The sequence below is a fragment of the Scomber scombrus genome, chromosome 18 (genome assembly GCF_963691925.1).
Source record: "Scomber scombrus chromosome 18, fScoSco1.1, whole genome shotgun sequence".
NCBI classification, from domain to species: domain Eukaryota; kingdom Metazoa; phylum Chordata; class Actinopteri; order Scombriformes; family Scombridae; genus Scomber; species Scomber scombrus.
In genome coordinates this window covers 21,009,423-21,027,387 of record NC_084987.1, presented here as the reverse complement: position 1 = coordinate 21,027,387, position 17,965 = coordinate 21,009,423, and the positions used below count along the sequence as shown (strand labels likewise).

At 44.7% G+C, this 17,965-nt stretch overlaps 1 protein-coding gene across 1 annotated transcript; it reads left to right on the top strand.

Moving 5' to 3' along the window:
• The first annotated feature begins 508 nt into the window (after positions 1-508).
• Positions 509-17,322, top strand: LOC133999178 (trinucleotide repeat-containing gene 6B protein-like). The gene is made up of 22 exons (XM_062438363.1): positions 509-801; positions 2,255-2,342; positions 2,568-2,589; positions 3,020-3,457; positions 3,820-5,901; positions 5,965-6,840; positions 7,089-7,238; positions 7,398-7,588; positions 7,854-7,916; positions 8,179-8,337; positions 8,489-8,626; positions 9,278-9,553; positions 9,681-9,797; positions 10,526-10,724; positions 11,198-11,350; positions 11,543-11,710; positions 12,124-12,270; positions 13,142-13,234; positions 13,505-13,720; positions 13,954-14,024; positions 14,998-15,137; positions 15,234-17,322. The coding sequence occupies exons 2-22, from the start codon at positions 2,286-2,288 to the stop codon at positions 15,805-15,807; spliced, it is 6,330 nt and encodes a 2,109-aa protein (XP_062294347.1). The 5' UTR covers positions 509-801; positions 2,255-2,285; the 3' UTR covers positions 15,808-17,322.
• The last annotated feature ends 643 nt before the right edge of the window (positions 17,323-17,965 follow it).

The window sequence follows — 17,965 nt, the reverse complement described above, 5'->3', positions numbered from 1 at the left end:
AAGATAGCCTAATATTGCTATTAGGCACACTTCAGAATACACCAAATACATAAAAAGTCTTCTCCAAGGCATTTTTTTGTTTCTGATTGTGGGAAAGTGGGACAAACATTACACTTCCCTAAAACTACTACATCTCTGAACTATCTCTTTAACCAAATCACAAACATTTAGGCTATTTTACATGATCTCTTTTTGATAACTAATATAATAACTAATGTAATATTTGTTCACTTCCAGTCACTGAACATCCCTTGTTTGGAGCCCCCCAGTGGAGACTCTCCTCTTACTATAAATACCTTTGACTTAAAGACTGCATGAGACCCACATTTATCTCCTTTTATTTACTTATTTATTTAACTGATCTGCCTTTCAGTATACATATGACGTCATGTATCCAGCGCTCTTACGCCCCCCCGTGGTCGGTGCCGGTGCTCCTTGCTCCTCCTCCCCTCTCTGATCAACAACCAGCCTGGTGATATCATATGCTGGCTAAACCTCCACACAGAAGCAAAATGGCCGATAGTAAACTAACCGATCATACAGCGTCTGACAGTCATCAAGGGTTTATGCATGTTTTGTTTACAGCTTGAGAATTACAGCCGCGCAAAAAGGACACTCGCCTTTACGCGTTTTTTTTCTACAATTAACTTTTCGCCTTTCGGTGATGTCATTTCTTATTCAACTTAGCCTTGAAAGCCTCGAAGAACTAGCTCGCTAAGCTAGCTACCTTGCTAGCCTGCTAGCGGTAGGTCTGCAAGAATTTTTGCACAGAAGCACTTTATGTCCTTTGTGATTCCCGAGGTGAGTATTAAACATATACGTGTTACTCTTCTGTGGCTTTCGTTGTGTGTGTGTGTGTGTGTGTGTGTGTGTTGGCTAGCAACGTTAATTTTTTTCCGAGTTAACGTAGATAAAAACATTTGGGGCTCTGAGTTTAGAGGAGCTTCGCTTGTAGTGCGTTGCAATGCTGAGGAAACGTCACTGAAGTTGGTCGTTTAATTAGGCCCCGACGAGCCTTACTGATGAACTAGCCTGCTTGCACTATCTCCGCTGACTTCTTCTAACTGTTTCTGTGCACACGTATAAGTTCCTTAAGTTATATTAATGAAATGTGGTATTTGAAATTAACGAGGCTATCGGTAGCTAATATAACGCGCCTGCGGTGTGCAAACAACTGCGTACAGGTTAGAGCCGTCGAGCCAAGCGACGGAGACACCTTGCTCCGGGACAGCCTGCCACCGTGAGCCCCGGCTCTTCAGCTCACTGCTCAGCAGCTGCTTTAAAGTCGGCTAACCTTAGCTAGTTGCTCACTCAGGTCAAGCTTTTCTGATGGTCCAATGTCTGCACAGCTATTCTTTGCCGATTATTTAGACGAAAAACCAGGTCGTTTGCTCGGTGTGGAGCTCCAGACATCTGGCTAGTAGGAATTCTGGTGCATTATATCAACTGAATATCAAAGGTAATGTCAGCTGGCCTATTTTACATAGGATACAGTGAGAGGTTATGCCATACCATGTCAAGGCAGCGTACACTAGCTCTCTGTGACATGTAGCTAATTATGTGCAGCTTAGCCAACAGAAACACCGGGCCCAGTCGTATTTACAGCTCTCTGCTAAGATCCCTTTACGTTCCCACAGATAACCATGTCCCTCTCAGCCCCCAGTGCTATGTTCTGCTTTCAATTAAAACTGGCTCACGTGACTTGACTACAAGTTGTGTATTGCATTCAGTGTGTTAACTTTTGGTAGGTGTGTGAGGTCAGTGAGAGCATGTCCTTCATGACACTGGATGGGTCCCATCATGCACTGGCATTAAAGCTAGTGTCCTCCCCCCCGGATAATGCTGTCATTCCACTTACTGCAATACAAAAAAGAATGATTGTTGTAGAGTTTGAAGTCACTGGTTTGTTTGGCTACTGGCTGTGTTGTCTGCTGGTTGGGATTGCAATCGTTTGCTGGTTAATGAATTATGCAGTGAGAAGCTAGGCTACCAAGGGCTGCTGTCATGCTGTCTGCCCCTGGTTAACATTACACTCTTTACAACATTCACTGTGTAGGAGTATACTTGGCAAGGATCTGATCGAATGCATATTATTCATGTTTAGTTAAGGTTCAAGCTCTGTGTGTGTGTGTGTGTGTGTGTGTGTGTGTGTGTGTGTGAGAGAGAGAAAGGAATGTTTTGCAAGCATTAAATTACTTTCAGCGTTGCTTGATGTGTATCATAAATAATTGAATGTGTACATTTCTGTCCACAGACAGGAGAATCAGGAAAGGGAACAGCAGTTCATGGAAGACAAGAAAAAGAAGAAAGAAGATAAAAAGAAAAGGGAAACCTCTCAGAAGGTAAACGCAGTTGCTGAAATCACACTTTGCATATATATCTTGAGGATAATCTGTGTGGTATTCCTGCTTTCCGTATCATTTTCGCTTATTAGTGAATGAACTTGTCATTTTCACTGTTTTATTATTTCAGAGAAGTTTTAGAATGTAATTTTTCATGTTGGTCTAAACCATGCCTTGATGATAATTGTCTTCTGCCTTTCATCTGACTCACTCTTTGTGTTTTAGGTGCCAGAACCGAAAATCAAAGGTATGTTTTTTTCCCTTTGCTTTTGTCATTATCACACTCTTCTTCCTTTTTACCAATCACCATTTCATATGATAGTGTCAGTGGTATGGCTTGTATTTCTCATTGTTAAATATGCTGTAATCAGCAGTACAGAGTTCTTATGAGAACTTCAATGTATTGTGATTACAGAGCGATTTATTGTACAAGGTTATGCACATACAACACTAGTCAAAAGGTTTTGACACACTTTCTCATTCAAGGGAATAAGAAAAGTTGTCCAACCGTTTGACTGGTACTATATGTGCTCATATTTCAGACAATTAACAAACACATTTTCTTTGACTGTTAGCGACTTGATAGCTTGCCCTATCTGTAACCCTCATCAATTTAGTCTTTTTATTATACTAAAGTCTACTGGCGTTGCACAATTTTTATTATTCGTTTATTACAGTGCCAGAATCAGCCAAGCCCTCCTGTACCCAGCCGCTCGCCACCCCAGGCTCAGTGTCCCCCAGCCCTGGCCCTATTGCCCCCTCATCCCCCAGTCCTGGTGCAGCTGGGGTTTCTGCACAAGTTCCTCCTGGTGGTGGGAACAATGCAAAGCAGCGGACTGCTGTGGCCAACGGACAGCCCTCCTCCCCCTCTGGAAGCCAGACCTCCCAGCAGCAGCGATACATGTCCAGAGAGGTACCACCAAGATTTCGCTGCCAGCAGGACCACAAAGTGCTACTGAAGAGGGGCCAGCCACCGCTGTCCTCCATGCTGCTGGGGGGAGGAGGAGGGGAAGGGGGTGCAGGAGGGGTTGGAGTAGGCAGTGGCTGGGGAGCCGCCTCACCTCTTTCCTCACAGGGATCAGATAACCCCAATGCAAACACAGCTGGAGCCACAGGTAGGTTGAGATATAGTCAAGTACCACATGCCACATGCTGAGTGATCTTCTATCTTAAAGTAGTAGCTGTCCAGTCACTTGCTTTTGTTAAAAAACAACACTGCATTTTACAGTTTTTACTACAGCCATTAAATTGACTTTTAAAGCAACATATAATCCTTCAATTGACATTACCACACAAAATCCACTTAAAGGCATCTTATCGTATATTACTTCAATTGTAGTTGTGAAGTTGAACAGGACAACAGTGATATGTTATTTCTCATGGCACAACTAGTTAGTCAATTCTACAAGTCATTAGTTAATATAATTTGTCTTTTAAATTGTCAATGAAATGAATGGTCTCAATTTTTTCCATCCAGATTCCAACCTGGGTTCATCCTCTCCTTCACCCCCCACCTCCTCGTCATCCTCATTATGTGTCGCTGGTCTGTCACCGTCTTCTACTACTACTACTACTTCAACTTATGCAAATTCCACATGGGGGGCAGGCTCTGTCAGCCAGTCCTCCTCTCAGGGCTGTGGGAAGGTGATTGTGGATGGGACTGACCTGGAGGATTGGCCTAGCATCCTAGGCGGGGCCAAATTGAATTCTGATGGGGCTGCGGGAGGAGCGCAGGAGCAAGACTGCCCCGGTAACAACAACAACAGTAGTGCCTCATGGAGCGAGAGAAACATCCAGCAGAAAGGAGGAGCAGCAGTAGGAGGAGGAGGAGCAGGGAACATGGACAATCCCTCCCCGCCTCGTTCTTCTCCCCTATCCTCCTCGTCTTCGCTTAATGAATGTGTTCAGTCAAGTGGTGGTGTGTGGGGTTCCTCCACCTCCTCTCAGGTGGAGGCAGGGCTGGGATCAGCAGCATTTTACAATTCCAAAGTCTCCCATCTTCTTCCTGGGCCTCAGGAGAGCCCTGTAGGTGGTAACAGCAGCGTCCCTGGTGCCAATTTCAACCCCAACGTGAACCCCTCCGCCTGGCCCGCCCTAGTACAGGGCGGGACACCAACTTCGGCTAGCGACGGCCTTCCTCTACACGCGTCCATTACATCAGCTTCCTCGTTCTCTGCCAGCACCACCCTCATCACCACTCACTCTCTTTCATCTGTGAATCAAACTGGCCTCCATAGGCAGCACACTGACACAGCTGTGGTAACCAGGAGTGGAGAACAGCAGCAGCAGCACTTGGGTAACCCAGGACTGGAGCTCGGTTCAGACGGAGGTGCGGGAGGAGTAGGGACAGGACCAGGACCAAATCAAGAGGGTGGCAGTGAGAGGGAGAGTGTCACTGGTGTCGAAGAAGGGAGTGGGAATCTCTCTGGCTCTTCATCCTCTTCCTCTGCTGCCTCTTCGTCTTGGAGATCCATGCCTCCAGTGTCCTCTGACCTCAGTGCAGGTGTCTCACAGGCAGATGGGTGGAGGGGAGGAGGGACTGGAGCTCAAGGGCAGGAAGGGAATGTATGGGGCTTTGGTAGCCAGGCTGACAAGGCAGGGTGGGGTGGGGGAAATGACGGTGGCTCAAATACCCCAGTGGTATCTCAGGGAGCGTGGGAAGACGGGAGTTCGGAAGCAGAGTGGGGCGGCACAGCGGGAGGTGTAAGTTCAAGTAACTTAGCAATAGGAAGTGGTAGAGGAGGAGACGGAAGCAGCAACAGCAGCAGTAGTGGAGGCAGCGCGGGTGTCAGCGGCGGCAGCGTTTTGCCGGACTCTGCCTCACCAAAGTTTGCAACTATAACAAAAGCTTGGGACAATCAGAAAGGGATGGAGAGTGGGGATAGGGCAGTCGGGGAGTGGGATGGAGCAGGAGGAGGGGGACAGGGTGGAGGCACTGGAGGTGGAGGACCTTCATCCTCTAGTGGAGGAGGGTCCATAGCTGGAAGCAGTGGAGGAGGGAGTGGTAGCGGACCGAAGCAGGAGCAAGCCTCGTCTGTGCACAACCACTCCCAGCAGACCTCCAATGCTGAAGTGGCCTTACTGAGCATGCTCAATCGATCTGACTTGGATCCCAGGGTTCTGTCTAACACAGGCTGGGGGCAGACCCAGATTCGACAGAATGTGGCCTGGGACCTGGACACCAAGGCGGGAGCAGCCAAAAGAAATGAAAGAAGTACTTCTTCTTCTTCCTCTGCATTCTCTTCAGGAACCATGAACACTACCACTAGTCGCGGTCCTGGGTACCCGTCTAACACCAGTTCAATAACTAATGATCCATCTGCTGGCAGTCACTCGACCAGCATGAACTCTGGCCCCGCTTCAGTGAGGGATGGTTGGGAGGGCGGTGCTCCACAGTCCACTTGTGGTTCTCACATGCCTGGCAGCACTATAAAGAAGCCAGGAACACCAGAAGATGATATGGAGGGCAACCAGGCAAAGGCAGCTCGAGGATGGGGTGAACTCCCACCTGAAAACCAGGGCAAAGGATGGGGGACTGAAGAACAACAATGGGGGGATCGCAGAAGAGGAGGAGGAGGAGGAGGTGGTGGTGGAGGAGGTGGTGGTGGTGGTGGTGGTGGAGGAGGAGGAGGGGGAGGGAACTGGAGAGACTGTGGAGAACAGGGTAGTGGGTGGGGTGATGGTCCAGAGGAAAAAGGGACAGGGGGATGGAAGGGGACAGGAAGAGGAGAAGTAAGTGGTTGGGGAGGGAAAAGTGGAGGAGGAGGAGGAGGAGGAGGAGACTGGGGACAAAGAGACTTTAAAGAGACACCTGGAGGTGGGTGGGGAGACGGGCGTAACAGAGGTGGAAGCAACTCTGATGAGGGATCTTCCTGGGGTAATTTGGACGAAGGGGGATCTCAGCGTGGAGGATGGGGAGGGGGAGATGTGGGTGGAGGCAAATCCCACCAGGACTGGGGGAGCGCCAAGCCCCACGCAGCAGCAGCAGCAGCAGCAGCAGCAGCAGCAGCAGCAGCAGCAGCAGCAGCACAGATACCAAACAGCCAAGTGGCAACAATGAAAGCCCCAAATCAACAGCAGCACCAATCACAGGGCCAGCAGCCACCAGGAGGACCCACACAAGGAGGGTGGAACAGCCGGCCTAGCGTCGGAGGTGGAGGCACACCATCCAAGAATCAGAACCAAAGTTCGGGCTGGACCTCCGGCCCTATCCCCCAAATCTCCGGTGGCGGGGCTGACACCCTGGAGTCAAGCGGCTGGGAAGAGCCGTCTCCCCAGTCCATCAGCCGCAAAATGGAAATCGACGACGGCACTTCAGCCTGGGGGGACCCAACCCGCTACAACAGCAAGAATGTGAACCTGTGGGACAAAAAAAGCGCTACGCCTGGCCAAAGTCACAGTCAGCAGGCCCCACCACCGTCCATGCAGCAACAGCCACCTAGAAGGCAGCAGGCGATGCAGCACAGCAGGGACACAAACCCTAGCAACTCAGCAGTCGGTATGCAGACATATTACCATTTTAAATATGTGTGCATTAGACAAGCAAACTTGAATTATCATCAGCATTTAAAGTATTCTTAAAGTATTGATAGTTTTCTTTACTCACTCATCAGTTTATATAAGCATTAGCGAAGTCTTTTTATTCTTTCTCATTGACCTCACTCTTGCCATCTCCATCACACATTTAACTGCTATTTATGCTTTGACGCATTGTAAAGCAGATTGTTCACTGTCTTCATTCTCCAGGCCCGGGTATGTGGGGAGGTGCACAATCTGTTGATAATGGTACCACTGCTTGGGGCCAGACATCGGAAACAGCAATAGGGTGGAGTGAACCAGATGAACCCGGAAAAACTTCTGGCTGGGGGAACCCATCACCTAACCCTGGTAAACCTGGTGAGAATAGTTATGTTTTGTGTAATTTAAAGTATAATATATGAGGTGCCGATGCTCAGTTTTAAATCAACATCTTTTAACTAGAATTTTTAAAGAGAGAAAATCAAGAGAGATGACCGTGGACATTATCATAAACTTTTTTTTCTTTTTTCGCTGCAGTCACAAAGTCGATGGAAGGCTGGGGCGGGAAGGGAGAGGGATCTGTGGCCGCCTCCCGACACCCCAGCTGGGACGAGGAAGATGATGGTAGCGGAGGGGTCTGGAACAGCACTGGCTCCCAGGGAAGCAGCTCTTCCTTTAACTCCGGAGGCTGGGGTCAGACTCACGGAGGAAAGAGAGGCAACATGAAGGTTTGGACAAATGAAATCCCAGGACACTCAAGCTTATGTGGGCCTGTCTTGACTCATTGCATTAAATATTAAAAACCAAAAGCTACTTTTTAGTAGAGGAAAGTCATGTTATGGTTATATTTTGTGACTATCAGGAAAAAAAAGTCAGACAAAGCAGTTCTTACTTTGTTTTGTACCTTTCCTCAATTTTCTATTGATTTTTAATAATTTATTCATTCTTGTCTTTTTGTTGACTGTGATTAATGTTTGAATTTCTTCCCTCAAGGGTGGAGGAGGCGAAAGCTGGATGAACCCAGTGTCACGTCAGTTTTCAAACATGGGTCTCCTGGTAAGATTCATTAATAAATTCATTTGAGAAAAAAAATGGTTCTAGCTATTTGAAAAAGCAACTATAATGTGTCATGGATGTTTTTATGTGGGTTCTTGATTGTTACACTGTTAATTTTTCTCTACAAAGATAGTAAAGCTCAAAAAATCTAAACTTCACTGTTACGAATACTGATATTGTCGTAATGGAATGTAAAGGATGGATTATCAGTGATGTCTCTGTCAAAGTTCTCTATTGCTAAATTACTTTTATTGTTCTTTAGGGTGACGACCCAAGTGTTGATAAGAAGATGGAAGGAGACAAGAGAGGAATAACTGACTATAATGGAGAGATGAGGAGGGGAGGACGAGGTGGAGGAGGTTACCGGATGCCTAGTTCCAAAGACATGGGTCCTGCTGAAATGGGGCCCTATGGTGAAAAAGTATGTTTCCTTTACAGCAGGTGCTCTTTAAACTGCTTAACTGCCATTTCACATTCACTGTCACTGAACTCTGCTTGAAAAAAACAACAATCAGATGGGAAATATTCAACTACAACTTCATTGTTATTGTTGTATGCTTTCTATTGTACAGATGGGTGGCCACGGAGTATATGTTGGCAGTGGTGGAGGGATGCCTCAGCCTCGAGGGATGCACCAGCCTGGCATGCATCCCATGAACCCTTCCCCAGGGTTACGTGCTCAAGTGCCTCATCAGTACCTGTCTGCTCAGGTCTGTTGTCTTCTTTGTCTGATATTACTGGTCACAGTGAGTTAGTTACATGTGATTTCTGTATTCAATTATAATTGCCTATATGGCTGATGCTGCATGTAAATAGTTGGAGAGGGTGAGGGAGAGATATACAATAAACACACAATACTCTGATCTGTAGGTTAGTTGGCTACAATTACTTTATATTCTTTGTTTCTCATGTTCTGTAACTGGATTATTTATTCGGGTGTTTTTCCAGCACACATATAACAACATGTTTAGCTCTCTGTCACACATTTTTGATCAGACATCTTTTAAAATGACCAAATTGGAGATGACGCCTTAGTTATCTAATTCATCTCACCTTACAAACTAGTGCAGGTCCACACGCATCTTAAAGTCTCTCTGTGTCTGGAAATTGCAGCCATGTTGTTAGGAACAGCTGCTCAAAATTACAAGCAGAATATACTGTCTGTCCCCTTACATACAAATTGAGTCCCACAACAATAAATAAACTGTATTACACACCTGCTTGGTAGATTAGAAATATCTCTCTTTGAGTTAAAGATAATAACTACATCCATAGCTTTGTAATGAATGTAGTTTAATCAGAATTTCTCATTACTGGTGTGTATCAATAGCTGTATAAAAATGAATCCTTGTGACATGCAGGTGCCGGGTCCTATGCTGAAGCAGATGCCCTCTCCTGGCGGCAGCGTGGGTGGAGTGGTTGGAGGAGTAGGAGGAGTAGGAGGAGTAGGAGGAGTAGGAGGAGGAGTAGGAGGAGTAGGAGGAGTAGGAGGTGTGGGAGGTGTCAGTGGCGTTGGAAGTGTCGGTGGGGTCGGCGGTGTTGGCGGTGCTGGCGGAGGAATGTTCCCTCCTCAGATATCCCCACAGCAGCTAGCAATGCTCAGCAACATTTACCCCCACATGCAGCAGTTTCATCTGGTATGTGACTTAATGTCAGATCGTTTATTTGACGTATCGATCCATCTCTGTGAAATATTTCAGAGTTGACATTTTTGTACAACAGCCTGTGTTTGTGTAACTCTATTTCTGCACTCCGGACTAACAGGCTTGTCAACTCCTGCTACAACAGCAGCAACAGCAGCAGCAGCAGCAGCAGCTCCTGCAGAACCAGAGGAAGTTCCCTCAACCTCAGCCTCTCAGGCAGCAGCCAGACCCACAGCAGGTGACTATTATTGTTTTCTACACAGCACAGTACCATGCAAAGTCATCAGAACCTCAACCATTACAACACCCAAATTGTTTTGAGTCATTGACGAGCGCATCAAATCTCAGAATTCTCCCTCTCTTCATTCTCCAAATGACATCTATATGAAATGTATAGTTTTAACAGTAGCGTAGCTCCTTTTTAAGGAATGTGTGTGGTTGAGTGGCAGAAAAGTAACGGTGAATGCGTGCAGAGCAGAGGAAAAGGTTAGCGATAAGTTGTCAACCTGGCAGTAAAATTTACAGTACAGACTACAGTGTGTCCGTTAATAACTGCTGCAGCTTCTCCAGACTAAAAAGTCTCGTTTGTTGCTTCCACAACTGCTGGAAAAGTGAAGGGGGGGCGTTTGGCCGGCCAGCTGCCACCACAAATAGAATCTAATGCTGCAGGAAACACTGAATACTAAGTGTGAGACTAATTACTAAAGATTTACTGCCTTTGGGTAATGCCAGGAAAAAGTCTCAGTCACACAGAACTACACTAAATAAAAAGACTTAACATACTGTCCATGATCTTCTGGAAGTCCATTAATGGGACTGTAGTGTGCCCCTGTGCAGTGTAGGCTGGAATCTGTGTATTTTTATATGCTGGTAAAAAAGTCTTGACTCACCAACTTTTATTTGAGGCCATTCAGTGTAGTTAACAGTTATTCTGATTTATTTTCTTGATTTTTTTGTCGTGCTCAGCTGGCAAGGATTATGGCTATTCTGCAGCAGCAAAGACAGCATGGAGGAGTTGGAGGAGGAGCAGCAGCAGGAGGGGGCTCCAAACTCTCTCCGTCTCACCTGGGCCTATCTAAACAGCCCATGGTAGACCCCCTTCCGCATCCCGGGATGGGCGGCCCCTTATCAGACCTTCATGCCAAAACCCAAGGGATGTACTCTGGTGAGTCCGAAGAGCAAATTATCTGCGGGTTAGACTGCATTGGTTAGATATGATGCAGTCAGCTCTGTAAGCAACTGATTAAACTGGTATATCTAATTGAGATTTAAAGTTTTATGCTAATACGTTTAGTAGTATTAGGCTGCCAACGGGACATGAAGTTCATGCAAATCCACATAGATTGAGGAGATTTAGAATCAAGTGTGCACCAGGCATCTATAATATTCAGAGTATCTGTTTGTTTACATGGGCCAATAAGAACCATCCAGTCATATCCAACTAATTTGTGTCAACACAGGCACATATCATGGTTGCTCCAACAACAGTCCTCCATTTTAAACAGCTTGTGGCCTACATTACTCTGTGTTCAGCGTCAGTTTGATTGCACACATTTTTTTACCAGTTCAGCCAAAGTATTAATTGAACTGAAAATGAGTCAAATGCAATATGAACATTTGTGTTTTTCCTCTTGTTAGGGCTCGCCCCTGGCAGTAACCTGGCAGGATTGGAGCTCAGTCCCATGATGGGAGGGATGAAGGACACAGGAGGACAGCAGTCCCGCTTCAAATGGATGATGGAGGGACATTCTCCAGCTCCATCTCCACCTGACACGAACCTTCACAAAAATGGTGGGTTAACAGATGGTTCCTAACATGTTTTTATGCATGGGCAAGATTCATAACCTCCCAGACTGTTATTCTGGTTATAATTTGCCTTCATTCACAGTGTATATGAATGAAAAGCATTGTTAATCAGTGGTATGAAACATCATAATGTCAATCTGTTTGACCCTTATTTCTCAATTGCATGCCATTCCCAAGGCCCTTTACCCAGCGCTATAAAAGTGAGAGGAGGATCCCCTTACTCCCAGTATGACATGCTGGGCAGTGAAGGTTTAGGTATTCCCCCTCAAAGCTCAGCAGACAACTGGCACCGGACCCCCGGGAGTAAAATGGGGAACAAACCTGCCACATCGAGCTGGCCTCCAGGTGAGTCTGTCTTTCTCTGCGTCTTGTTCCGATACGATGAATTGTGATTAGGGAAGGTAGAGACAATAGGTAATTATATGCAGGGGGCTGTATGTTTATTAGGCAGGTGGCAGTCTGTCTGGTGTTTGTGTGTGTCTTAAGCATATGTTTGCAAAAAATAACAAACTAATTTAACTCCTTTGCTACTATTTTTAAAGCACTGCAATACAGACAAGTGTTAGATTAAACATAAGAGGAGGTTTGGTCAAATTATCCACAAATAAAAACACAATAGAAAAAAAATAGTGGGTTCAGCACATCTACAACTACCACATTTTGGTTCTGTAATTTTTGTGTTTGGTTTTAAAAATTTGCAGTAGCATCATAGCTTTTCATTTCAATCATTCAATATGTTTTCTGTTCTCTGATAATAGAGTTCCAGCCTGGTGTGCCCTGGAAGGGAATCCAGAGTAGTGGAGACCCAGAGTCTGACCCCTACATGACTCCCGGTAGTGTTCTTGGTTCCCCAGGACCCCAAACCCTTAACGACTCTGACCACCAGTTACTGCGAGACAACATAGGTATTTGACTCAATGTTTTGATGAGCTGTTGATAACTGTTAGTTTAAAAGTATAACATACAGATTTCAAAAATCATGACATTTGTGGTAGTAGTGATCTATACTTGTTCTTCTTCCTAAAAGTAAAACCAAAGCATAGATTACATGGACTTACTGTTGTAATGGAATTTAGTTCAGTTTTGATTAGATATAGGTTTTGATAGATAGATTTGATAGAGCTTTAAGCCAAAGACTGAATCAAAATTGAAATATTTCTATCTTAAATGTGTAAAGATAAAGTTGTTAATAAGAGTGCATTACATTCACCATTTGAAGCCAAAACTATTCTCTATAAGGATTAGATCTGAGCACTAAATATATTTACCGCTAACTGTTATCACTATAGAATGATACACATTTTATATGGATAATGATACAGAATTATGTTGAATTATTACTAGAAAACAATACATGAAAGTAATGAAAGTAATATTCAGCATTTTGCTGCGTTTGATCAAGAATGAATATTTTCCATTCACTGACTCATCGTTAAAGCTCCCATGCACAAAGTGAGGCATGCAGCTGGATGCAAATGCAGCCAAGTTTGACTTTTTTGTTTTAAATCACTAGTTTATTTAATACTTAGAGATGAATCATCCACACTGCATCCATACATGCATTATACGGTATGTTTCCTTACTTCTCTTAGTGACATTCAGAAAGGAAGAGAGAGACGTTTTGAAAAACCCTGAAAACAGGCACCAGTGCCATTAATTGGTATAAAGTCTTTGGTCAAAGGTTTGACAAACAGGCTCTATCTGCAGTCCAGCTGAACTGTAGTTGCCTTTTCTTGTTTATCAGGATGTGTTTTATAACCTTGTAATGTTTTGCAGGGCCAAACCCCTCCCTCAACACCTCGCTGCCTTCACCTGGTGCCTGGCCCTACAGTGCCTCAGACAGCCCCCTCAGCAATGCACACAGCACAGGTATGTTTTGATCAGTTGAACCTCTTTTTTCTATTACATTTTGACTTTGGAATCTCCTCCGTGGCTCAGTTGTTATTTGCTTCTCAGTTTCTTTCTTTCAGTCACTATAATTCTTTTCACTCTCTTTTTGCTAGTGTGCAATGCCTTTTCTACAAATACGCCAAAGGAGTGGGCGATACTGTGTCCTATCCACTCCAATTTCTGTGGTTTTTGTTTGTCAAAACACATTTTTCCCCTCTTTTTCCCCCCACCGCCCCGTTTCCTCTTCAGGAAAGTACTCGGAGTACAAACCCAGCTGGCCCCCAGAGCCCATCGGACAAAACAAGTTGTGGAAGACCAATCGCACCAGCTCACAGCTGCCACGCCCCCCTCCTGGCTTAACCAATCAGAAGCAGGCATCACCATCCCCATGGGGTAGTGGAGGCCCGCGGTTAGCCCGGGGCTGGGGAGGGGGTGGGATTAACCAAGAGTCAAGATTTGGGCCAGGTACTGTTTACAGGGGAAATATGGAATTACTTAACCATTTGTCTACTTATAACTTCAGTATAAACAATAACAATGAAGTCTCACATCTGACTACAGAAACAGAGAAGCTATGATAAAAGTTGTCTTTATTTAAGTAAAGTCCTCTTCAGTGTCATCTTTGTGTTTGTCTTCAACGATGATGTCCTAACTAATTGGTTCGTCCTCTTTCTGTGTGTCTTTTCTTGGCTTTACAGGCTCAGCTTGGAGCGACGGTGTGGCCTCCAGAGGCAGTTGCTGGTTGCTGCTGAGCAACCTGACCCCTCAGGTAAGGAGTGTGAAAAAGAAGAAAGGACACATTAAGGGAGATGGAAACCCTGAGTGGAGACTTCAAGGTTCAGGGATGTTGCAGCATGAGTGACACAAGGAAAATGTTTTACGATAGTGACATTGTAGAGAAGAGACAGGAAATGAGAAGAGGGAAATGGGGGGGGGGGGTCAGACATGCAACAAAGGTCCACTGCTGGATTGGATTGTGGCATTCCTCCTAACCAGTAAGCTACCGGGGCGTTACTTGAGTAAGCTGTGCCAGCAATTTTAAAATGTGAACTTTCTTTATAACCGTTCATCACAGCAGAATTTATCACAGCTATAAAATAAAAACAACCCAGAAAGATATGCCGGGGGTTTGAATTTGAAAGCAATAAACCCGTTGTGGTCATTCATCTGTATTCTCCTTCAGTCTGTCTTATGCAAATGAGACTGAATGATGCGTGACCCAGCCATAATTGGATTGTGAAGTTGGATGAGCCATTTAATCAATTAGAGTTTGCGCAAATGACACTAGTATGACACTGTTCTGGGAAAGGTGTAGAAATTAAAGCATTTAATTATAAGTCTAGTTAGAGAATTTTTTTATTTTTTTCAACTGTAATCCATGTGGCCTTGCTCAGTGCTCATGTGACATACTTGTATACTTTGCTCCTGTAGTTAACTGACAGAATTACAGACATGGGTAAAGCCACAGGGTGCATTATCATGACATAATCTATTAATGTTGATTTTCATACACATAACCATTGTTGCGTAACCTCAGAGATGCCCTGACCTTCTTCTGTCCATATAATTGATGACTCCAGATTGTGGACAATTACTGTAACACACACACACACACACACACACACACACACACACACACACACACACACACACACACACACACACACACACACACACACACACACACACACACACACACACACAATCTCTGAGCCTTAACCTTTCTTCTTCTTTCCCTGTAGATCGATGGCTCCACACTGAGGACTATCTGCATGCAGCACGGCCCCCTGCTGACCTTCCACCTCGGCCTGACCCAGGGCAGCGCTCTGATTCGCTACAGCAGCCGGCAGGAAGCAGCCAAGGCCCAGGGTGCACTGCACATGTAGGTTAACCTGTAAACAGTCCTTAATACACACGCACTTGACACCGAACATGCTCCTGTTAATCTAAAGAGTGTTATCTTTCACCCCTCTCACAGGTGTGTACTGGGCAACACCACAATCCTGGCGGAGTTTGTGAGTGAGGAAGAAGTTGCTCGCTATTTTGCACATTCCCAGGCCGGAGGGGCAGAGGGGGCCAGCTCAGGAGGGGCAGCTGCTGGCGGGACACAGGGCTCATCTGGAACAGGCACAGCCGTGGCCAGCAGCGGAGGTAGCTCCCCGGGAAGTGAGCGGGCGGCAGCGGGCACAACTTCAGGTGGAAACGGAAACGGTGGTGGAGGAGGGGAAAGCGGAGGCGCAGGTTTAGGTAGTGTAAGGTCCCCCGGCTCCGGCTGGCAGAGTCTCGATGGTACAGGCAGTTCTTCTGAAACGTCTTCAGCCCAAGGACCAGGGCTGGGGATATTTTCCCAGTGGAGCACTAACGGGGCAGGGGAGGGAGGAGGTGTCGGGGGAGTAGAGTCCGGGAGGTCCGGACTGTGGGGGGGCATGACTGCGGGATATCCCAGCAGCAGTCTGTGGGGGGCACCGCAAATTGAGGAAAGGCACCAAATGGACAGCCCTGCCGCTTTGTTGCCCGGCGATCTGCTGGGAGGAGGAGCTGATTCCATCTGAAGAGCCCCACCCCCCATCCCCACCCCCACCCCTCTCCAATTTGTACGTGTAGGTTTGGACACTGATACGACATACACTGGGATACATATGTACTTACTATAGCACACACACACATTTACATGGTATGCATATTAATGTACTACACATTTACACACATGTGCATACATATACATGGTATGCATATTAATGTGCACACACACATAAAGCAGAAATGTGAGACATGCTTACACACATTCTCGTGGCCAGACTTAAGCTATTATATAAACAAATGCAGGGACTGTTAGATGTGTATACAGCCTTTTTCCACAGATGAAGATTTCAACTGCTTAGACTTGAAACCTGAAAGAAAAAAAAAAGAATGAAAAGTCAGTTGGTCTGAAAGACTTGACTGGATTGCAATGTGCTTAGTAAATAGGGGACTTTTCAACAGATTTACATACACATGCACACACCAAAAACAGACAAGCCTTCAGACAGATGGGCACTGTAAACAGCATTACCTTCATCGTATAAGAGATCTTAAAACTACTACATGATGTGAGGTTTAAAGTGCAGTTTGTATTCACGTCTCCTTAAAAACAAAAAGGAAGAAAAAAAAAAAGGAGACCGAATCCAAACACATGCAAACAGCTCTGATTGACAACAAAACTGTATCTTACTGTGTATGTTGAGTTTGGGGTTGTTTTTTTTCAGTTTGTTTGTATGTATGGTTTTAATTTTTTGAACAGTGAAAATATTGAAAAATGTCATTGTTTTGTTTTCAAAATGCTGACCTCCTACTGTTGTATCTTGCGCACTCTTTCTCTGTTATTCTCTCTTGAACATGTTTGTTACTGTTGCAGTGATAAATGTTAAAAATTGCTGGCAGTTTGAGGCTATGTTGCATTTCTCCATGTGTGGATACTGCGCACGGTGTCACACACACTATGTGGACATGAGTATGAGTGAGACTGAGACCAAGTAAGTGGATTAAACCACCACAGTTTTGTGCGTGTGTGTGAATGTGAGGACAATGTGTGTGTGCATGTTACTGCCTGTCATTAATGTGGGCAAGGCTGCTTTCTATACAGAAGGTCTATACAAAATGTTTTGAGTGCATTCGGTATACTGCTGACTGTGTGTTAAGAAATATTGGCACTAATGCTTTTTCTCTCATTTGAAGTTGTTTGTTTTTCTTTTTTTTTTTAGCAGACTCGTCTTTTTTATTGTCCGACCTGCAATAATAAAAAAAAAAGAACATTTTAATGACACAAAGAGCTGAAGGCATACGCGTTGAGAAAATGGACATGCCAAATCTTATCAAACTGTGTGGAACGGGAGGGAGGGGTGGGACGGGTTGTTTACAGATGCAGAGTAAGAGTTACCGTACGTTTTTAATGTTTTGTTGTTGTGTATTTGTTTTAAATTAAGACAGGCTTTAACACTCCTGTTCAGTGTTTTCGTTTTGAGATTTTACAAAGGAAAAATTTATTTAAACAAATGAGAACAAGATTAATAAAGATGAAAGTATTGGCTTCTAAATGTGTCTTTTGGTCATTTTTCTAGATGTTTTTTGTGATTTTTTTTACATTTAGATTCTTCTACATTAAAGCATTCCTAGCTTTAAATGGTCCCTTATCTGTTAATTATAATGTCTTGTGCGTGTTTCATTGATGACTACGACAAAGACGTGACATTAAAGACAAGACGGGGGAAACAGGCGAGGATGTCCATCTGTCACCCTCTCATTACTATCCACAAACCAATCCTATTTAATACCCACGTCATTCTACAGTAAGCCACTGCTTACTGTATGAAATGATTTACTCCTGTGATGCAATTATGAGTGTGTTAACTGGATGTACTGTTACACACAAACTTAATTATAGATCAATAATTGTATTGATGAGTTCAAGGAATTATAATATTTCTCAAAGGGACATAATAAGCAGGTTGAGCACATTGATCATAACAGATTTACGTATGTCCAGTAATTTCCAGCATGATGGATGGACTTAATTGATAACAAGTGGGAAAATACTATTATTATTTATCATTATTGTTATTTACTTATATTGTTGCATTATGTTACTGTTGGCATGATAAGCACAACCAATATAACAAGCGTCACTCTCAACACATAACAGTGTGAAAATCAACAACTGTGAGAAAAGTAATA